This window comes from Hypanus sabinus, chromosome 9, assembly GCF_030144855.1.
Source record: "Hypanus sabinus isolate sHypSab1 chromosome 9, sHypSab1.hap1, whole genome shotgun sequence".
In the NCBI taxonomy this organism is placed as follows: Eukaryota; Metazoa; Chordata; class Chondrichthyes; order Myliobatiformes; family Dasyatidae; genus Hypanus; species Hypanus sabinus.
In genome coordinates this window covers 127,409,514-127,433,444 of record NC_082714.1, presented here as the reverse complement: position 1 = coordinate 127,433,444, position 23,931 = coordinate 127,409,514, and the positions used below count along the sequence as shown (strand labels likewise).

The window sequence follows — 23,931 nt, the reverse complement described above, 5'->3', positions numbered from 1 at the left end:
ACCCAGCTCCAGGAGAGGGGGCCCAGCATGTTGTCTGGGGCATCCCTGTTCCATGAGATGGAGAGAACAAAACAGTCAGAGCCAGAGGTTCCATGAGTTTGTCTTCCCCTGTGTTTGGCTCCTCCTAGTGCCAAGCAGTGGGGAAGACAAACTCATGGAACCTGAGTGCCACAAGCTGTTAGGATATGAATCAGTTGTATTATCACTGATATATGTTGCAAAATTGGTTATATTTTGGAAGCAGTACAGTACAAGACATAAAAATTATGAAAAGTTACTAAAATAAATGAATAATGAGAAAGCGGAATTGCAAGGTAGTGTTCATGGACAATTCAGAAAACTGATGGCAGAGGGGAAGAAATTGTTTCTCAATTATTGAGTGTGGATCTTCAGACTCCTGCATCTCCTGTTCAATGGGAGCAATGAGAAGAGAGCACGTCTCAGATGGTGGTGCTTCTTGACAATGGATGGTGCCTTCCTGAGGCACCACGTACTGGGGATGGGGATGTCCTCAGTGGTGGCGAGGGTTGTGGCCTGAGTCTACAACCTGCTGCAGCCTCTTTTGATCCTGTGCCACCTGAGATTCTGATGTCGTTGGTGAATTTACAGATAGTTTTGAGCCGAGCATTACGATCATGTGTGTAGAGAGAGTGGGGCTGTGGGCTCAGCATGCATTGTTGCAGTTCACCTGTGCTGCTTGGCAGTGAGGAGGAGGAGGTATTATTTCCGATCCAGACTGAATGTGGTCTCTCAATGAGAAAGTCAAGAATCTAGCTGCAGAGGGAGATACAGAGATCTAGGTGTGGAAGCTCTCTGATAAGTATTGAGGGGATGATGGCATTACACATCAAGCTGTAATTGACAAACAGTAGCCTAATGAATGTATTGCTGAGGTTCAGGTGCTTGAAAGCTGAGGGTAGAGCCAGTGAGACTGTGCCTACTGTAGACCTCGTGTGGTGGTCCAGGTCCTTGTTCAAGCAGGAGTTTTTCCTAGCCATGACCAACCTCTCAAAGCAGGGGGTAATTGTACTTGAGGCAGCACACCATGCTCTCCTTGGGCATTTGTCTAACTGAAACCCTTCTGAAGCAGGTGGGAAACTCTGAATGCAGCAGTATAAATTTAAAGGTGTCCTTGAGTTCTCCAACCAGTTGGTTGGCACAGGTTTTCAGTTCACTGCCAGGTACAGCATCGGGTAGCTTTTTCCTTGCAAGAGTTCACCCTGTAGAACCAGAGCTCCCAACCATTAACAGAGGAGCCCACTCACCCCAGGTTGGGACCCTCTAATCCAAAAGGATGCTCTGAGATAGCAATCACAGAGTCAATGAATGCTGCAGAGATTCACACAGTTGTACTTTCATTCTCCCTCTAAAGTGTGCATCAAAAGGCAGTGAGCTCATCAAGCAGTAATTCCTGTGGCTGAGGCAATGAGGGCTCAGGTTGATTGACAGTGGACTGTATTTCTGAACTCAGTCAGCTACAGAAATAAAACAGTGCTGTTGGCTTCCCATGAGTACAGCAGCCATTGACTGCCCTGTTGTGTCCTCAAGGACTCCTGTTATTAAATCAGACCTTTATATTGATGGGAATTGTGTCCATTCTCTCAATGCACAGGTTGCTGCAGATTGTGGATGACCCAATGACTCCTTTATCATCAGCGGGTTTGCACTGCTGACATGCTCAACAACAATGAAAGATCAAAATTCAAATAAATATATTTATTACCGAAGTATATATAATGATACCATATACCACCTTGAAATTCATTTTCTTGCAAGCGTTTACAGGAAAAATATAACTACAATTGAATTTTACATAATGGTATTCATGAACAAAGGCTGCGAAACGACCAATGTGAAAAAGCACAAAAACACACACAAAATGCTGGTGGAACACAGCAGGCCAGGCAGTATCTATAGGGAGAAGCACTGTCGACATTTCGGGCCAAGACCCTTTGGCAGTTCTCCCTATTGATGCTGCCTGGCCTGCTGCGTTCCACCAGCATTTTGTGTGTGTTGCTTGAATTTCCAGCATCTGCAGATTTCCTCGTGTTTGCTGAAAAAGCACAAGCTGTGCAAATATAAATACTGTAATACTAACAACGTAAGTTGTAAAGAGATCTTGAAAGCAAGTCAAAAGGTCATGGAATCAGTTCAGTGTTGAAGTAAGTAATGTTATCCATGTAGCTTCAAGAGCCTGATGTTAACCATTCCTTAATCTGGTGGTGTGGGACTTAAGGCTCCTGTACCTCTTGCCTGATGATAGTAGCAAGAAGAGACCATGGCCTGGATGGTGGAGTCACTGATCATGGATACTGCTTTCTTCTGGCAGCTCTCCATGTAAGTGGACTCAGTGGTGGGGAGGGATGGACTGAACTGTATCCACCACTGTCTGTCACCCTTTATGTTCCTAGACATTGACGTTTCCATACCAGGCCATGTAGCTACCAATTAGGACATGTTCCACTGTGAATCTATACTAGTTTGTAAAAGTTTTTGGTGACATGATAAATCTATACAAACTTTTAAGGAAAGAGAAGTATCGAGACTTCTTTGCAATGACTCTTATGTACTGATCCCAGGATAGATCCTCTGATATGTTAATACAATTGAATTTAAAGCATCTGACCCTCTCCACCTCTACTCTGCTAATGACGATTGTCTCGTGGACCTCCAGTTTTTCTTTTTGCAGATGAGAACCAGCTCGTTGATTTTGTTGACATTGAGTTGAGGTTGTATTTGAAGTATCACTCAAACAGACTTTCAATTTCCCTCCTATTTGTTGAATCGTCACCACTTTTGATTTGGCCAACAAGAGCGGTGTCATCAGCCAACTTAGATATAATAATGGAGCTGTACTTAGCTGCACCATCATAAGTATTAAGTGAGTTGAGCAGAGGGCTAAGCACACAGCCTCGTGGTGTACCTGGCCTGATGTTGTCACTCTAACTGAGGTCCAGGTCTTGGAGCTTAGTGATGAGTTTTGAGTGGATGATAATATTTGATTGCTGCGTGTGGACAATAAAGACCATCCAAACGTATGTATCATCACTGACTGGGTGTTCCAGAGTTGAGTGAGCAGCGAATGAAATAACATCTGCTGTGGACTGGGTTGTAGCAGTTGGCAAACTGGAATGGATTCAAGTTACTCCTCAGGTAGGAGCTGATATGCTTCATAAACAGCCTCTCAAAGTGCTTCATCAGAATCAGAATCAGGCTTACTATCACTGGCAGTAAATTTAAGTGTTACCAATAATTGCCATTATAGCAAGTTATTACCTTCATCTTGGGCTTTGGTATGATTGATGCCTGCATGAAGTCGATGGTTACCAAGGACGACTGAAGTGAAAAACTGAAGATATCTGTAAATACTCCAGCCAGCTGAATAGCACAGGTCTTCAGTACTCAGCTAGGTACACAACCTGAGCCAGATGCTTTCCACGAATTCACCCTCATGAAGGATGCCTTCACATCAGCATCAGAGACTGAGATCACAGGGGCTGTGGGAAAGTGTGAAGCTGCCCCCATATTTTGTCATTTAAAGTGAGCATAAAAGGTGTTAATTTCATTTGATAGTGAAAATTAGTTGCCATTTACATTGCTTTTATTTGCAGGGTGATGGCAATCAAACCCTACCACAGTTGTCGAGCATCCCTCTGTTATTCAAGATTAGCCTGGAATTGCCATTAATGCCCATAGAAAGGATAGTAGAGGAGAAATATGTCCATCTCCCTCTGTGGCTAGATATGCCTATTCACACACCAACCAATGTGCCTGAGCAGAGATACATTGAGAAATACGCGAACACTAAAATAGATTTGGGAGAGGCCACATATCTCCTCAAGATGAGACTTCCTTGCCTGCATTGGGCCAGGAGTGTGCTGGAGTAACTGCCTGGCAAACACAGATATTTCACTGTGTGCTTTCACAATTTAGCAAATCAAAGATACCAGCCACTGTCAGAGGAAGAACCAGAAGACCTGACCTTCAGGGTCACAAGTCAGGGCCAAAGCATAGCAAGAGCCAAGGGTGGCTTGCAGGGGTCTGTCTGCTCAGCTTTCACATCCTCCTCTCCCAGATGAGGGAAGCACCGTTAACACATACCATAGGAATTTCGTTTAGAGACTATTTTTTTTCCAGATGCAACCCACATAACCATTTTAAATAGAAGCCTAGTGATTGTCTCCTCACTCCTGAAGGTTGTCACACTGAAGCATCAACTCCGCTTCTCTCTCCACGGATGCTTCCTGACCTGCTGAGTGTTTCAGACTTCCAGCAGCAGTTTTCCTTTGAATTTTCACGATGCGTGTACAAAGAAACATTGCTCATATGGGGAGCTCAGGTGATGCTTTAAAACCCTTACAGTGGTGTGTAGATCACTCTGATGTACTCTGTGAGGACATAAAATTTTATTAAACATTGCTCTTTTGTGGAGGAATATCAATCAGGGAGCCATTTTTGAAAATATCTTCCATATACTTCTTAAAGTGGGCTTGGTCTCCAACACCTATTTCTTCCCAATCCCCCAGTGCACACCTTCCTCCCACTATACATCTCAGATTAGGATATACATGTGCTCTTGAAATAATATTGGAAGTGTCTCCTTCTTGCCAGAAGCACCTCTAAAGTCTATGCCCTGGCTGGCCACCATGTTGTACGTTACTTTCAGAGCTGACAAAGTTCTCTGATTGCTATACTTCAAACTATTGAAAGTTGCACTGAATTGAATTTGGGAATTATATAACTGCCACTGGTTTCTGGGCATATTTTATCACTATACTCTCTCGCACTAAACCTTGGATATTTTTGTGATATTTTTTGAGGGGAACCTTTTTGGCACCAACTTTAAATGCAGCACTCTAATTACACCAAAAATTCTTGACAGTACTCCAAAATTAACATGTTTTCTAGACTAATTACCAGTTCCAATGGAACGTGTCAATTTTTTCAGCTTTTAGTCAATAAATACAAAAAAAGCCAAAGGAAGAGTGTGGTCTCTTACATGAAACGATGCAATGTCCTCACGATCCAGGGGTCTTTTGACGTGCATCTTACCAGCAACCTGATCAATACCAAAGACCTCCATAGGTGGCTGATCTGCTCCAGGTCCAGTGATGCTGTATCGGATCTGGATCTCCCTGTCTTTATCTGACCGAATCTGAAATCAAAACCCATTGAGAGGTGTCAAGACTTAATAAAAAAGATCTTTTTATGGTGTAATTAAAAGACTATAAAAGACTGTAGTAAGTGGATTCATTTCGGTGAACGGCAACTTCCAATACACTTCCTAATACATGTCATGGAATTACATAAGATGGAACAAAGGTTAATTCTGACAAACTTGGTGAAAGCTGAAATAAACTGAATTGAATTTACTTTGAACTTTGAAGTATATAATAGAAAATTGAACAAAGCTTTAAGCAGTTGCTCTTCACTTTTATATTCCAAACTGTGAGTACTCACTGATAGATAAGATCAAACAGGTTATAGTTTATTATTTTGTTTTATTTAGAGATACAGCACGGTAATAGGACCTTTTGTTCCAAAGAGTCCAGGCCATCCATGTGATGAATTTAACTACTAACCCGTACATTTTTGGAATGGGAAGAAACCAGAGCACCTGAAGGAATCCCACGCAGGCGTGGATTCATGCATGAATGAACTCCTTAGAGATGGTGACAGGAATAGAATCCAGGTGGCTGACACTATAATGGCATTCCACTAACTGCTATGCCAACATGCTGTCCAAAACATTTCACTTCTTAAGTTCTTGCACGTAGCATGAATAAAATCTCCATCATGAACAGAACATAAAATATGGATAAATGAAAAGAAAGCAAAAGGTTAACTATTATTTCATCAAAATTAATATCCAGTTAGAGTACTGCTATTTTAGCTTTCGTCTCCAGCAACAATATAAAGCAGCAGGATAAACTGCCCACTGGGTTGAATAAAATGGGCATTAATGGGTTTAAGATGGTCTATAAAGTCTGTTATAAGGTCATTCTGTTCTGTAAATGCTTCCATAGAGTCTGTTCAAGAAATTCTCGCATTTTTATACAAAAGATTTTAAAATTAAATTGTCCAATGTTGTTTTATGCGGCATTAAGCAAATGAAGATCAATTCCTCCCAGAAGGAAAGGCAATAAAATTACCTCCATACCCCTCTGCCTCTTCAAGCTGCTTCTTAAAACCACCATTTTGACCAAGAATTTGGCTCTAAAATTCCCTTGTGTTACTCTTAGTTGAATTAGGTTTGATAACACACCTGCAGAGGAACTTACAGTGGTTTAGTATATAATGATATGAGACAGAAATGCGAAGTTGTTGGTGCAGTTCAGTCTCTCTTTGTTTGCTATCAGATAGACAAGTGCTAGTTCTTACATATATATTCTTCAGTAAGTAGCAAGACAATATGCTCTGTGCACACATGTAGTTGCACATATGACAATAAACTCAACTTCAGACTTTAAAATGGTTTTCTCAATGACTGCACTCTTTTGAAAAATCACTTTCCTAACCTCAATCTCTGAGAGTCACTGTCAGAAAACTACTGAGGCTGGTCATGCATACTTGTCTTCTGATTAAATTATCAAGACCCCCAGCATATTAGCCCACCTGCTTGGTTGAATTGTTGCAATGAGCTTGACATCTAAAAGTGCATCTGGCAGGCTACACCGTCTTGTGGGAGACGCCAGAGTAAGGACCTTCCTCAAGGAGCAATTCTTGGAACATTATTTTAATCTTTGCATAAATGGTCTATCAGCAATGCAAGCATTAACAATACATTTAACAGTTAAACATGTGCATTTGTAAATTTGGTCACACACTTTATTTTCCTTGATGCAATGAGATACCATAGCAACCATTTACTAATGGTTTTGCATCACTCCAGAAACTTAACAGAGTAATTCACAGCATGCATCAAATGCAAATTCTGCATCAAGTGATGCTATATCCTTTGCAATGCTCCAATTGCAACTTTGTGGGAGATATTAATCCATGTCAGTTCAGGAACAATACTCTGTCACTCCTACAACTACCTTATTTTCAATGCACAGTGTCACAGGAGCATAAAATCAAACATAAATACACAGTCCAGGACTGAAGCTGTGTTGATGGAAGTGTTGATCAGTTTGAGAAGACCATCATGAAGTAAAACACCACACCTATGTGATGTCAGCAATAAAGTTCCCAATTATGCTTTCAGCACCTTGATCTGTTTGAAAATAGTGATACATTTATTTTCACCAATACAATTCTGATATTTATAGCAACCGTCATTTCATTTTAAACAAATAAATATTCCTTATCCCTAAAATGTGTGCTCTTCGGCAAAATGAGAAGCACTCTGAATCAGGAGGCCAGGATTTTAAGTTCAGCTTGTGAGATTTCACCAGAAGAATTTCACCAGCACTTCATTGCAACACTGAGGGGTGTGACACAGTTAGAAGAGTCATCCTTCAGGCAGGACAGTGAACCAGGATCTGAATACTCACCTAGCGGGACATAAAATCTTTGGAAATAGTCTGAAAACGAGCATGGGAGCTATCTGCAATGCTGGCCAATGTTTATTTCTCAAAAAAAACATTACGGAAAATAATCATTTTGTTTGTCCCTGGAGATTGTTGTTTAAATACTGTCTGACAGCAATATTTTCAAACATAATTCATTGAAAGGTTCCTAAAATGATGTTATATAAATTTGTTATCTCAATATTTACCTGTGTAATAAGGTGTAATAAAATCCCTAGCTGTACGTCGATAGCCCCTCTGCCTTATGGGGAGCCTTGAGAGAGACGAAGGCAATGGGAGTAAACCTAGGCAGAAAGGGAAGCCCCTAAGACAGCTGGACATCCTTCTGGCAGCTCCTGCGGTCAAGCAGGTGCCACATGTATTTCTTTGCTTTCTCTTGGACTATACCGGTGAGGCTGAGAGGGGATCTTGACGACAGGGCATTCCAAGATCTCCATACCTACCACCCAGGCTTGTGCCCCAGACGGGTGCCACTATCACCCCATTGTCCCTCGTGACAAGTGGATGCCATCATCATCATCATCAATAAGGTGCAATTACTTCAAAACTAGTCCAGAGCATGGAAAGTACTTTAGGAATATTACTACATTCTAACTGAATTCAGCTGTGTGCATTGAGATTTCTATGTAGAACTTGATTCTTCTGAGTTTTGTTCAATGTTTTAAATATCAGACAAATATAATAAAATATTCAGTGCCACACTGCCATGAGGAATCTGCAGTGCTAAAAGACATCCAAAGCATGTTGGCAATGTCATTTACACTTCCAGCTTTCTGCCATTATAGCACTTTATTTCCCATTGAAACAAACATTTCTATGCATCTGTTGCTAAGCTCTAATGATTTTATGTGGTTTCCAATAAAATCCAAATCATTTTTAAAGGACCCATTAAAATTAATCCCAGGAGTCCTGTGTGTCTGCGCTTTCCAGCAGTGTAATACAATCCCCAAGCTGATTCTGTACAAGATCAAGTCTTTCCATCAATTCAATTGTTTTAAGGTTCAAGAATGTAAATAACTCCACAAATAAGATTAATTTTCACAGCAAAGTAAAAGGACATAATCTGTAATATTTCATGTCTGAAACTAGCCTAGAACACAGTCAAAACAAGATGATATATAATGCTCCAGTCTGAGACCTTGTACAGCAAGGTCCAGTACAGCAGACTGTACAGTTCAGTCAGACATTCACCCCACTTTGACAAGGAGATGATTTGCAAAATGCTGCAGGGACCTGTAGCTGTCCAGTTATATTAAAAATGCACTTTGTGAAGATGGAAAAAGGGTGGGGAGTGGCACTTCATCATCCAGCCTGCACCGCAAGCCAAAGTAAAGGGTCATTTGCAGACTGAGAATAGGAATCATGTTTAATATCACTTGCGTATGTCATGAAATTTGTTGTTTTGCAGCAACAACACATTGCAATACATAATAATAAAAAACTATAAATTAAAATAAGTATATGTAAAAAAATAAAATTTATTTAATTAAGTAGTGCAAAAAGAGAGGGAGAAATATACTGAGGTAGTGTTACAAACAAGAGAAAATCTGCAGATGCTGTAAGTCAAAGTAATACACGCAAACTGTTGGAGGAACACAGCAGGCCAGGCAGTATCTATGGACAAAAGTAAACAGCTGACATTCAGAAATTTTATGGCAGAGCGGAAGAAGCTGTTCCTGAAACAAAATGAGTGTGTGCCTTCAGGCTCCTGTACCTCCTCTTTGATTGTAGCAGTGCAAAGAGCGCATGTCCTGGGTGAACAGGGTCCTAAATGACAGGTGCCACATTTTTGAGGCATTACCTTTTAAAACTGTTCTGGATGCCGGGGAGCCTAGTGCCCATGATAGGCAGCCGTTGAGGCAGTGAGTTAGGAGTGGCAACCTATATGCCTGGCAGCAAAAATCATTACCCAGAGAATTTGCAGTGGGGTGGAGGGTGTAGTGAGGGCTCAATGAGGCAAAAGGTGAATAAAACTTGAACATAAATATCCAGAAAAAATTGGTGCAGGTTTTTATTTCTTACTTGCTCCCTTATTCCGTCTGCAGTTTTTTATCAGTCTATCAAATAATTGGAAGAGTTTTCTACATAGTAAACTAGATTCCTTTATACGTTAAAATAAAAGGCATACCTTACTGTTTAGGACATGCAAATGACTCATTTTCAGACCTTTACAAGTTAACAAAATTCACTACAATTATGTTTTTTAAGTACTCTCATGAAAGAGCTAATGGATTCATTTTAAGACTCATTGTGCACATGAAGTGCCACCAAGGGTCCATTTAATATAAGCTTTCAAGAAGAGCTTATTTTAATGTCTGTGAGGAAAAAAAAACTTTGGTATTGTAACATTAAAGCGGTATTGTCACATGCCAATAGTCTTGTGACTTCTTGTTCATTCTCTGAAATGTTGCAATGGATTTTAATTTCCCAGCTGCTGAAGATCATTTCCAATAAGCCATTAAAACATGAGGAAATCTGCAGATGCTGGAAATTCAAACAACAACACATACAAAATGCTGGTGGAACACAGCAGGCCAGGCAGCATCTATAGGGAGAAGCACTGTCGACGTTTCGGGCCCAGACCCTTTGTCAGAATGAACTGAAAGGAAAGATACTAAGAGATTTGAAAGTAGTGGGAGGGAGGGGGAAGTGCGAAATGATAGGAGAAGACTGGAAGGGGTGGGATGAAGCTAAGAGCTGGAAAGGTGATTGGCGAAGGTGATACAGAGCTGGAGAAGGGAAAGGATCATGGGACGGGAGGCCTCAGGAGAAAGAAAGGGGGAGGGGAGCGCCAGAGGGAGATGGAGAACAGGCAGAGTGATGGGCAGAGAGAGAGAAAAAAAACAACTAAATTTTGTCAGGGATGGGGTAAGAAGGAGAGGAGGGGCATTAACAGAAGTTAGAGAAGTCAATGTTCATGCCATCAGGTTGGAGGCTACCCAGCCGGTATATAAGGTGTTGTTCCTCCAACCTGAGTGTGGCTTCATCTTGACAGTAGAGGAGGCCATGGATAGACATATCAGAATGGGAATGGGACATGGAATTAAAATGTGTGGCCACTGGGAGATCCTGCTTTCTCTGGCGGACCAAGCGTAGGTGTTCAGCGAAACGGTCTCCTGCGTCAGGTGTCAATGTTATAAATGTACCACAGTTCTGAGGTGCCGAAGGAGCGGGAGCAGTCCCCTCCTTCCGGAGAATCACAAGATCGCTATTAATTCGGGTCTCGGAAGTGAGAGACAATGCAACGGTTTTGGCCATTGTTCTTAGAGGCACCTGTGTGACGTGCATGTCGCTGCTACGTGACGGCTACCATGGATGTGGACACCCTCGGGCAATGTGGGGGTGGAGATTGCATCACCCTACTTTGATGGACATCTACAACTCTGCAAGTAAAGATAAAAGCGGACTGCAGGAGGCAGTACGATAGCGACGCACCCGAAGGACATCCTCGCTCAGTGCTCCCGTGGCTGGAAGCCACTCAACGCCACGTGTGCTCCTAACTCCTTTGCCTGGGGAGCGGGTGGCTGATAATACCGAGAAGAACTTCGAACTAACAACGGGGAAACAACGTTCCCCTGATTTTATTGAGTGGCTTCATAAAGACCCAGGCAAGTTTTTATCGTTTTTCACCGATCCCTCTAAAACACGTGAAACCCAGCGATTCCCCGAAAGGCTAAAGTCTGCAGACCTCTGAGTGACTTTTATATTTCCAACGGACAATATATTATCCCCTAGACAACAGTAGAGCTCACTTCTTAATGACGAACATTACTATACCCGCGCTTTAGATTGAGTATTGACGACGTGCATTATCTGAATGTTTGTATTAACCTTACTTTTGTGCCCCTTTATAAATAAAAACGTTTGAAAATAGTGACATCAGACTTCAACGGACCTCTCTATCTTTGCTGGTAAGTTATCCAGTTACGGGATACGTAACATCACCAATATATAAAAGGCTACACCGGGAGCACTGGACGCAGTATACCACACCAGCCGACTCACAGGTGAAGTGTCGCCTCACCTTTAAATTCTCATGTTTCTAACATTTTTTATTCTACCTTTCTCTCCTGAAGGAATTGACTCCCTACTTGGTGCACAGCACTATAGGATTTGATCATCTTCCAGTGAACTACCCAATTTGTTTTGGAGTTTTAAGCATGTTAAAGACTGCATATGTTGACGACAATATTCCCAGTCACCGTGAAAATGACTGAGCAATTCTGCTGCCAACTGAACCAATGACCACACAATTTTGCATGGCACTTTCAGTCCTCACTTCTGTTTCCTCTATTTTTAAAAAAAGTGAACCTGAGTAAACTGATTATATTTTTCTATAACAATAAACCTTTCTATGTTCACTGCTCTGCTCAATGGCTGTGAATACTTAATTGAAATTAGTAAACTCAAAACAATAAAAATCAGACCCAGGTCATTCTTACACCTGATAACTGCTTAAATCAATCACAGAAAAATGCAACAAAGTAAAGTTCAGTGCAGGGGGAAAACATGAACAAAAATACATCCCATAAAACACCCAGGATTTCAAATAGCATTTGTGGAAGAGCATTTTATCTCAATTACCATGCAACAGAATTTCTTCAGAACAGATCAGTATCGATGAATGATTGTCAATCCAAATCATTAATGCTTTCTCTCTAGAAATAGCACTTGATGAGCACAGCTAGCAAGAAACATACTCAGTGGCCTCTTTATTAGGTATCTCCTGTACCTAGTAAAGAGGCCACAACATGTATCTTCATAGTCCTCTGCTACTGGAGTCTATCCACTTCAAAGTTTGATATGTTGTGCATTCAGAGATGCTCTTCTGCAGACCACATGTGGCCTTCCTGACAGCTTGAACCAACCTGGCCATTCTGTTCCGACCTCTGTCATTAACAAGGTTTCTTCGTGCACAGAAGTATCATTGGATGTTTTTTGTTTCTCGCACCATTCACTGTAAACTCTAAGGACTGTTGTCCATAGAAATCCCAGGAGGTTAGTAAATTCTGAGATACTTAAATTACACCATCTGGCACCAACAATAATTCCAGGGCCAAAATCATTTTGATCTCACTTCTTCCCCATCAGGATCAGAATCAGAATCAGGTTTAACATCACTGAAATACGTTGTGAAATCTGTTGTTTTGTGGCAGCAGTGCATTGGAATACATAATAAGAACTATACATTACATTAAGTATATACAGTCGTCTTTTGAAGTTGTCCTGGATGTTTTCGACTGGAGCTCATTATTGGGGGGGGGGGGGCGGGGGGTGTGTGTGTGTGTGTGTAAATAATGAAATGGTGTTTATGGGTTCATTGTCCATTCAGGGACCTGATGGTGGACAGGAAGAAGCTGCTTATGAACACTGAGTGTGTGTCTTTAGGCTCCTGTGCCTCTTCTTTGATGGTAGCAATGAGAAGGGGTCACATCCTGGGTGATGAGGGTCTTTAATGACTTTCTTGAGGCATCGCCTTTGGAAGGTGGCCTTGATGCTGTGAAGACAGATGCCCATGATGGAGCTGGCTGAGTTTACAACTTTCTGCAGCTTTTTCCAGTTCTGTGTAGTGGCCCATCCATACCAGATGGTGTATTTGCCAGTTAGAATTCTCTCCATGGTACAGCTTTAGAAATCTGCCAGTGTCTTTGGTGACATTCTGGTATTTGTTCTGAATAGCAACTGGACCTCTTGACCATGTCTGCATGTTCTTATACATTGAGTTACCTCCACATGATTAACTAGATATTTGCTTTAACAAGCAGGTGTGCCTAATAAAGTGGCCACTTGGTGTAAAACATTCAAATGTGCTAGCTTGAAATTATTGCAGATAAGGATGCAATTTAACCAATCATTTTCCAAGCTTCAAGGATAGAGGATGGGTGATTTCAGTACCTTCTGTATGTGTTTCAGACTCCCAAACCTGCACTGTTGTGTTCTACTAATGACAATAACGTTAGGGAGAAAATGTAAGACAGCAGAAATGTACCAAGTGTCGAATAACAACATGGATGTTCTAAGACTTCCACAAGTGGATAGAAAGTAAAACACCCCTAAGAAAACTCATTCCCCTGTGTGGCTTGTGCAAGAAAACCACTTAGAGTAATTTAGCTAGTACTGCATTACAAATATACCTTCACTTTCTCTGGTATCAGATGACAAAAGAACAGCACAGACATACCTAGTGAATAATTGAATGAGCTAAGTGGACATAACGGCGTAGGGGAATAAGATAATATCTCGCACCATATGTCTGTTTCTACGCACCAATGATTGTCAGCCTCATAGGTGTGAAAATCTAATTTAAAAGGTAATCTTGCTTCTTGATGATGATGGACAGGCCTGCACAGCATTTATCTTAAGATCCAAGTGTAGCCTGCTTGGTTACTGATCGATCATTAAAATCACACTAATAACAATCTGGGTACTTTCTTCTTTTTAAATTACCTTATAGGTTAAGACCAATGCCCAAGGTTAATCCTGCACCCCCCCCCCCCCAAAGCAGACATTATCAAAGTCAAAAGTCAAAGCTAAGTTTATTGTCATATGCACAAGCATATCCATGCAAAAGCTTATTTATGGCAGCTTCACTGCCATATAACATCATATAAGCAGTGCTCAGGAGAAAAAAGGAATATATAAATTATACAAAATGCTGACAAGAAAATCCAATTTTTTGCCAAGAACAGTTTCTGTGGGTGACCACTTCCTCCTCTTAATGGCGTTTCTGTCAGTCTTGAGTGGATGTCAGGTAGAGAGCCTGGAAACATGGTCAGGGAGTGCAGTGCTTCTTGAATACAGATTATTCACTGCCCATGTTGGATAATGAATATTAATAACTGAAAAACGTATAAAAAATGAAAGAAAGTAAGTTGACATGTTTGCATCAGAAATATTGGTCTCATTTTGTCTGACCTAAATTTCAGTTTGTTACAGATGATAACATTTGCCGATCTTAGAATGACCCCCTAGCTCCACCACCCCACTCATGACACCCTGACAAAATGAACATATTGACTCAGTGTAGACATGCAGTAGATTTCTGAACAGCATAAATTGATGCACATTAAGGATCCCATTGGGTTTAGTGACAATATTCCTTCTTCTCGTATTAGGATGTTGTGATTCTTGGCTCATAGTTTGGTGATCCCAAAGGATCAGATCTGTGAAAACACAAGTTGCTTTATTCCCATCTGTTGGCATCTTATATTGTACCAATTTCATATTAAATTAAAACTCAAGACCAAAACAGAACATGTCATCCTCTGCAGAAATGAGTAAAAAGACTTATTTTTTTCAATGGTGCTCCCTAAGATTCTATTTCTTCCACAAGAAGGAATATGTTTTTGACATGCACCTTGTCAAGACTCCTTGCACATTTCAATCAAGTTACCTGACATTATTGTAAGCCACAGCAGGATAAAACCTAGCTTGTGCCACTGACTGAGTGAGGAGGACAAACTTCCTTCTTTAAAACACACAAATGAACCAGAAAGCTGAATTCAGTATAGCAGTTTCACAATCACAAGAACAGAAGCCATGATTTCCTTCCAGATTTATTTAATCAACTGGATTTACTTTTTGATGTGGTACAGGAGGACTAAAATTGATAACTCTAGCTCTCTGAATTGTTAATGTCACCTTTTTCTGATATTAGACAAGAAAAGGCATGGAGGGGTTAAGAAACACGGTGAGGAGGTGGAGTTAGATGCCTTCACCGTGTAGGGGAAGGCCGAATCATGCTTCTCAAGAAGTTTTCAAGGAAAAGATACATAAAAAAGAGAGCAGGGACCACAATCATGCTTTGCAAACAATGGAGGAATTGATGAACAACACAATATTGACGAGATTGAGTAGATGCAGCGAGGTAAGGATCAACCAATAGAAGAAAGACATCCTTCTTAATAAATCATTAACAAATGCTCCAACAGATTTATGAAATCTGTGAAATAAGTGTACCTGGAGGTGTCTGCAGGACAGAAATACCGAGGACCTTCTGCAAATATATGATGTGTAAATACGCTTCACATCTATTGATCATGATGCTATTTTTACGGTGCAAAGCCATTGTGCAAGTATTTTCTCTTCTTTAAGCTGCTTTCCTTCCATTTTGTTCCTTAACTATTAATGTTCTTGTGGCTTTCTTACAAAATGGTGCACTCCTTTTATACGTGTACCTTATTTTTCTACGTTGGTGTCCAGCGGAAAACCATTCAATCAGCTGTTCCTGTCTGTCTGTCACAGAGTCTGTAACAGTGGTCAGCAATTGAACAGATTAGACTAAAATTCTTTCAGTGGAAGTAACTTAGAATCTTACTTTTCTGGCTCTTGGTGATTTCCAGCAAAATTAAATTAAGTGCTGTGCTGTAGCTTTACAGAAGTTTTAAATAGTGGTTGTGTGTTATCTGTGCTCTCCTGATTGAATATTGGCATTCCATTTTGTTGTAAATAATTGGAGTGAAAAAATGGGAATTGACTTACAAAATGCTGAGCTGAGGAGCAAGGAGAGTCAGAGGAGAATTGGAGAAATGTGCCAGTTTGAGTGGGGCCAAGGGCGGAGAGACTGCCCGAGTGGCACTAGAAGAGTGGGAAGGAGATGTTGAGCTATCTGATGCATTGTGACAAGTATATAAGCAAATTTCAAACCATTTAATAATCAGATTGAGAGTACCAATTTATAACCTAAATAACCAGCAATTTCTTCACAATAAATAAGGGAAATCCTGAATTTTCTGTCACAATTTCCCATCAAATGACTTAGTAAAAGCACAAGCTAGTAATCAGAGCAACTATGTAAGTATGGGACCGTGAAGCGCACGAGCAGAATTAGCTCCTTTGGCTCATCAAGTCTGCTCCACTGTTTGATCATGGCTGATTTAGTTTTCCTCTCAACCCCATTCTCCTGCCTTCTCCCATAACTTCTGATGCCCTTAAAAATCAAGAACCTACCAACCTCCACTTTAAATATACCCAATAACCTGACCTCCACAGCTGAATTCTACAGATTCACCACCTTTTGGCTAAAGAAAAACCTCCTATATTCTAAAGGGATGTCCTTCTATTCTGAGGCTGCCTTTTTCCCACTATTGAAAGGCCTAGATGGAGTGGAAGTGGAGAGGATGTTCTCTATAGAAACACTCTGGACGTCTAAGCTGATGTCTAGTCCAGTTTGCTTGAATGCCGAGTGACTGAACCTCCTTGACCAACCTCTCAACCAAAACCTAGTCAAAGGTCTTGCTAAAGCCCTTGTAGACAATGTCCACTGACTTGCCTTCAACAACTTTCCTGTCAACATCCTCAAAAAACTCTATAAGATTGGTTAGACACAACCTACCATGCACAAAGCCATGTTAACTATCACTAATCAGTCCCTGTCTATCCAAATACATATATATATCCAGTCCCTCAGAACACCTTCCAATAACTTTCCCACTAATGACATCAGGCACACCGGCCTATAAATTCCTGGCTTAATCTTGGAGTTTTTCTTAAACAACGGAATGACTTTAGCTACCGTCCAATCCTCCAGCTCTTCATCTGTGATTAAGAATGTTTTAAATATCTCTGCTAAGTTCCCTGCAATTTCTGCACTGGTCTCTCACAGCAGTCAAGATTCAAGATACATTTTTTTTAAAATCAAAGCATGTTTATATTTTACAGCCTTGAGATTTGCTTGCTCATGGCTAGCCGCAAAGCAATAAATCCAGAAGGACAGAGTTTTAAAAAAAGAATAAAAATAAAAATAAAAGATCAACACTAAATGTGCAAGAGAAAGAAAAAAAAATCATACAAATAACTGAAGTGAACAACAACAACATTCCAAACGAACATTAATTCCTCAGATCCAAACCCTGGGTTAGGTCCAAACCTTTGCTTATCAGTTCATCATATTAGCAGATGAGCAGCACAGCAGCCAGGGCAGTCTTCATTGCAACAGTGCCATGGAGATGACCATTGCAGATGGTGAGTGAGATAATTTCTCGCTGTGATCAGCACCCTGTCATTTCAGACTAACTGGGCCGGCATTAAAATTGACTTGGAGAGAGGAATGAAGATCCTCTGACCTGGAGAGAGGAATGAAGATCGCAGAGACTGATCAAAACTGGCTCTTATCTCTGATCTGGGCTGGTGTTTAAGTTATCTAAACAGCGTACCTTACAGTAGGACTTGGCTGCACTGAAAGGCTCCGGGCCTAGTCCTCGCCACCCAGTGCCTTGCTCCGGGCCCAGATTCCACTGCACAGCCCAAAGCCGCTCTTAAGCTCTTCAGATCAGCTCGGTGCCCAGAGCAATAGAACCTCACACCTGGGTCAGTTGAACGAGTATTGGAATTTCTCTACCTGTCCCCCAGCTTCTCCTTTTGGTGCTCAGAGTGATCCAAACTCACTTCTGTGCCAGCAGTTTGGGCATCGGAACTCCATCTGCAACGCTTAATCCCGGTTCATCCGCCGGACTCTCCTTGTCATCGCTTACGCCTTCACTGTTTCTGACGATAACTTAACACAACATACCACAGAAAAGGTATTTTTAGTGCTGTTTTTAGTCAGATTTCTGATCTATTTGACTACAAGAAGCTGTCTCACATGTTTGCTAGCACCATCTTAACTGTAAGTTAAGACTTGAATCTTGAATACAGAGGCAAAAAAAAAATCCATTTAAGATCTCCCCCATCTCCTTTAGCTCCACACTTAGATTACTATTCTGATCTTCCAGCAGATCAAATTTGTCCCTTGCTATCTTTTTGCTCTTAATATATCTGTAGAAGTACTTAGGTTCTCCCTCTGCCAGTCAATCAATCTCTTTCCATGCTAGTATTTGAACCTGCTTATTTCCTGTTTACATCATGATAAATTGTTAATCTTTTCTGGACTTTCTTTCTGGTTCTTTATTCTGGACAGTTCAGTAACTTCTCAAACACTCCCATTTCATTTTTACTTTTCTCATACGTTTCCAACTGTTTAACTCACCTCCTTACCAAGGCAACTAAGCAACCAAAAAGAGGAGAAAAGATGAACTATGAATGTAAGCTAGACAATAACATAAAAGAGAATTCCAAAGGTTTTTACAAATACACTGAATAAAGAGAGACAAAAGTGGCTATCAGTCCATTGGAAAACGACCGTGGAGGGGTAGTGGGGGGGGGGGGAAGAATTGGCAGAAAAAATTAAATGAGTATTTGCATTAGTCCTCACTGTGGAAGACAAAAGCGTATGCCAGAAATGGAGAAATGATAGCGTGTCAGGGGAAAGACTTGAGTACAGTTACTATTACTAAGAAGAAGGTGCTTGGGATGCTGAAAGGTCTAAAGGTAGATAAGTCTCCTGATCAGACAGACAACACCCCAGGGTTCTGGAAGAGGAAGCTGAAAAGATTGTGAAGGCATTAGTAATGAGCTTTCAAGAATCACTAAATTCTGGAATGGCTCTGGAGGACTGGAAAATTGCAAATGTCACTCCACACTTTGCGAAGGGAGGGAGGTAAATGACAGGAAATTATAGGCCAGTTAGCCTGTTATTAGTGGTTGGGAACATGTTGAAGTCCATTATTAAGGATGAGATTTCAGGGAACGTGGAGGCACATGATAAAATAGGCCAAAGGCAGCATTGTTTCCTTAAGGGGAAATGTTGAAATTCTTTGAGGAAATAACAGGCAGGATAGGCAAAGGAGAGTCAATGGAAGCTGCTGACCTGGATTTTCAGAAGGCATTTCAAAAAATGCCATGTATATGTCCCATGAATTCAAAACTTCTGCTCCCACACCAATTTTACCTCAAAGATCTTATTAACCCAGTGTCAATCTACACATGTTGAAGTTTGATCCTTTCGATTCAGTGTTTTAACTTAGTCTCTAGCTGCTCAAATTCCCACAGCAGAACTCCTTTCTTTTGTTCTTCCTCCGTTGTTGGTACCTATGTGGTCCACAACAACTAGATCTTTCCCCTCAAGCTGCAAATTCTCCTGCAGGTCAAATGAAATGTCCTGAACACGGGCAGAAAGTCCTGACAGGCCTGCTTGCATTGCTTGCAAAGAACAGCTCCTGCGATCTCAATCTTAAAACATATCTCACAAAAATCACGGCCTAATGAAGGATCTCAGCCCAAAACATCGACTGTTTACACTTTTCCAGAGATGCAGCCTGACCTGCTGAGTTCCTCTAGCATATTCTGTGTGTGTTGCTTTGGATTTCCAGCATCTGCAGATTTTCTTGCGTATATGTGAAAACATATGTCCATCCTTCTGCCATCTCTTGCACTCAGCCAGAGATACCTGAATGCTTTGCTGCATTTGCATCACCCATGCAATGAAAGCATGTCAATTATTGTCCTCAACTTTATGAAGTTCTAACGATCAGCTTTTCTGTAACACTCTGAAGGCCCCGGCATTAAATTCCCTTCTGCTTCTTCTCGGATTGCATCCCACCAATACCTTATGGCACCAGTGATTGAAGTGATACTGTGGGCATCAAATGCAATGAGGCTTTCTCATTAGTCTCCTCCTCCTATTCATCACTCTCTAGCTTTCTTCTCAGAGCCTGTGCCAGCCTGCATAATTGAATAGTTTTCAAACCAACCATAGCTTTATATGTGTTGTGGGGCAGAGATAGACTTTAGCAAAGGAGTTGTAAGTTGCTTCTTCCCTCTACCCTGCAGATCACCCTTGGGCAAGGTGTAGCACCTGCATGGCCCTCGGATCAGTGTCACATGAAGCCATGGGGGCAGTTGGTGAATGGTCGTATGAACAGCTGGTGCATATCACAAATCCTGGTTATGTGACCATTGATGTCAGGTAGGCAATCTCTGACTAGCATTGATAATGGCTGGGGTTACCTGCCCTGTAAAGGTACTGCCCAGAAGAAGACCGGGGTAAGTCACTTCTGCAAAAAAATTTGCCAAGAACAATCATGGAAAGACCATAATTGTTCACATTAAATGACAAGGCACATTACTATTTCAAGTATGTTTTTGATTAATTACGTACTTTTACAGAAAGTATTGAATTTAATGTGAGAGGCAAGTGCAGCAATATTTTTGCACCATCAAGGCATGAAGTCCAATTTCCCAGCTCATGTTTGCATTTGCAGTAAGAATCAAGATCTGATATCTATCAATACTAAGGAATAGCTGTTCAATCCAAAAGAAACTTCAAAATACATTTGTGTGTAAAAAACTGTGTAAAACAGTGGTGAGAATATTGAAAATTAAAATCAAAGTGTGATAATGAGGTAAACAATGTTGGCAAATTTAAATGGAAGCTAGATAAACACAAGAAAGAAATTGAAGATAACCTTGACTGGTATGGTTAGATTAAAGAGGGTTGGAAACACATCCTGAAAGAAGCATACAGACCATGCAAGATCATCTCAAGTTCAAGTTTAATTATCATTTAACCATACACGGATACCAATGTAAACAGTCAAACAAAATAGTTGCTCCAGGGTCAAGGTGCAAAACACACTACCACTAGTCACTCACAGCACAAGGCAGATATAGCAGCAATAAAAACATATAACTACTGTCCAGTCCTTGAGTCCGTGAACGTTGCAGCAGTCTGCAGTCGAACACAATAGAGTTTTTCCTCTGCTGAGCAAACATCAGAGGGCAGCAATGACCCAGCACTGCAGCACCTCCAGTGGAGAGCAACCACGCCAAGGCCTCTCTCCCAGGTGGATGACTGGGGCCTAGTCCTCACTATGACTGAGACCACACAGCTGCTAATAAATTAGTGACTGGACTTACAGCATTCCACATTACCAATGTCCAACAGGGCCTTGCCATCACCAGAAAACTGACTAAGACAATTACTCACAGTCAAACTGCACACCGCCTTCTTGTCTCTCTGACGCAGGCAGCAGCATGACCTGCACCAAGTCCAGTTCCTTCAGTTTCTCTGCCAACGAGTAACTTGTTGATGGGGTAGAGCTGCAGTAGTCCTCAATGTCCAGCAGGGTCTTGCGAATGGAACAATAATGTTTAAAAAAATAATAAAACCTTGGTTGGCACCATCTGTATCTGAGCTCGTCACCATCTTACCAGAAGATGGTAACTTTTTACTTAAGATAAACAAACTGTTTCTGCATTGCAAAATTTGAAGGGAAGACTGCATAGCTGGGGGCTGGGGGAGAGTGAAGTGTCTCTGCCAGGAGACTAGTGTTCCTGTCTTTCCTACAAATTAAGAGTTGACCTCACAGACTGCAAAGTTTTCTTTTGCCAAGAACCATACCGAAACCAGTCACCCTAATTACATGCTTGGCTTTCGTCAGATTGTGAGTGTTTAACTACTTCTGGGTCCAATGGACTAATCCTTGACTAGGCGGGAGGGGTTTTCTGATGGGAAACTGGGGAGCTTGGGCAGATGGAAGCACTTATTCTTAGGTCAGTCCTCTTTTCAGCTTCCCACATTTCCAGAGAAATCTGGCCAACCAGAGTTACACTTCAAAGCAAGTTTAATGAGAAATTCTCAGCCTTGGTAAAGTAGTTAATTTTTAAATTAGCTCATGAGAGAGGATTAGCTTTTTAATAAGTGTCCTACCGATACTGGACTTGGCAGTCAGCAGATTTCAGTCAAGTTGGGATTGTGTTTAATTTTTTGTGCAAACTCAACCTGCCCATTTTAAATTTCATTCCCCGATGACAATGTGATTACATTCTCAAGTATTATGAGCTTTTGTCCCAGTGTCCATGAAGTCTAACTGCATAAGTTTATATCAAGGGATGTTTTAACTCAGTCCGTTTTTGATGATTTTTATTAGTAGCTCTATATTAAACTTTTATGAACAACCATCTTAAAAAATGCATTGTGGCTCTCTTTCAAAGATCAGATTCAACCCTCAGAATTCATTGTCTGATTCATTGATCTGGATATTTCACACCTACATCAGCCAAATTATTGAGAATGTAAATACATATTTGTGAATGTGTATCTAAATTGGTGTGGATTAGTGTGATTCTGCTGGATAGAAGAGTCAGATGGTGTGCCTACTTTGTTGCAATTAAAACATTTACTGTTGCAGTTAACCCCCCCCCCCAAGTTACTGCTGTTTAAGTCACAGAAAATTGCCCTTACAGAATTCACAAATGATTTACTAAAAAAATGTGAGATGTGAGTCACTCTCATAGAATGTGAATGAAATGTAAATAAATCAATATTTTTTAAACACCCATTTCCTGGCAAATGCAGATAATGAAGTTTCACATCATGGAAAATTATGATATTAAGCACTTTCTAAGAAAGCAACTCACCCCTATCATAACACAGGGCTATTTGTATTCTGAACCCAGAGCTGAATGTGTCAACATGTTCTAGAAGCATATAAACATAGGGAACCTTCAGCACAATACAGGTCTTTCAGCCCAGAAACTCGTGCTGACCATGTCTCTACCTTAGCAATTAACTAGGCTGACCTATAGCCCTCTATTTTACTAAGCTCCATGCACCTATCTAGAAGTCTCTTAAAAGACCCTATCATATCCACCTCCACCACTGTTGCCGGCAGCCTATTCCACGCAGTCACCACTCTCTGAGTAAAAAACTTACCCTTGATATCTCCACTGTACCTACTTCCCAACAACCTTAAACCTGTGTCCTCTTGTGGCACCCTTTTCAGCCCTGGGAAAAAGCCTCCGACTATCCACACAATCAATGCCTCTCATCATCTTATACACTATCAAGTCACCTCTCATCCTCCGTTGCTCCATGGAGAAAAGGCAGATTTCACTCAACCTATTCTCAGTAGGCATGCTCCGCAATCCAGGCAACATCTTTGTAATCTCCTTTGCACCCTTTCTATGGTTTCTACATCCTTCCTGTAGTGAGGCGACCAGAACTGAGCACAGTACTCCAAGTGGGGTCTGATTAGAGTCCTATATAGCTGCAGTATTACCTCTTGGCTACTAAATTTAATTCCATGATTGATGAAGGCCAATACACCGTTTGCCTTCTTAACCAAAGAGTCAACCTGCATAGCTGCTTTGAGTGTCCTAGGGACTCAGACCCCAGGATCCCTCTGATCCTCCGCACTGCCAAGAGTCTTACCATTAATACTATATTCTGCCATCATATTTGACCTACCAGACTTATCTGGGTTGAATGCCATCTGCCACTTCTCAGCTCAGTTTTGCATCTTATCAATGTCCCACTGTAACCTCTGACAGCCCTCCACACTAACCACAACACCCCCAACCTTAGTGTCATCAGCAAACTTACTAACCCATCCCTCCACTTCCTCATCCAAGTCACCTATAAAAATCACGAAGAGTAAGAGACACAGAACAGATCCCTGAGGCACACCACTGGTCACCGACCTCCATGCAGAATATGACCCGTCTACAACCACACTTTGCCTTCTGTGGGCAAGCCAGTTCTGGATCCACAAAGCAACGTCCCCTTGGATCCCATGCCTCC

The 23,931-nt window shown here is 41.2% G+C and overlaps 1 protein-coding gene across 9 annotated transcripts in view; it reads right to left on the bottom strand.

Annotated features, from left to right (window-relative positions):
* Positions 1–23,931, bottom strand: part of LOC132399784 (cadherin-4-like) — a 689,576-nt gene that overhangs the window by 123,578 nt on the left and 542,067 nt on the right. For all 9 annotated transcript variants that reach the window (XM_059980521.1, XM_059980522.1, XM_059980527.1 and 6 more), the window contains one exon: positions 5,000–5,155. In XM_059980521.1, coding sequence (XP_059836504.1) covers positions 5,000–5,155 — 156 coding nt within the window. The remainder of the gene's footprint in view (positions 1–4,999; positions 5,156–23,931) is intronic.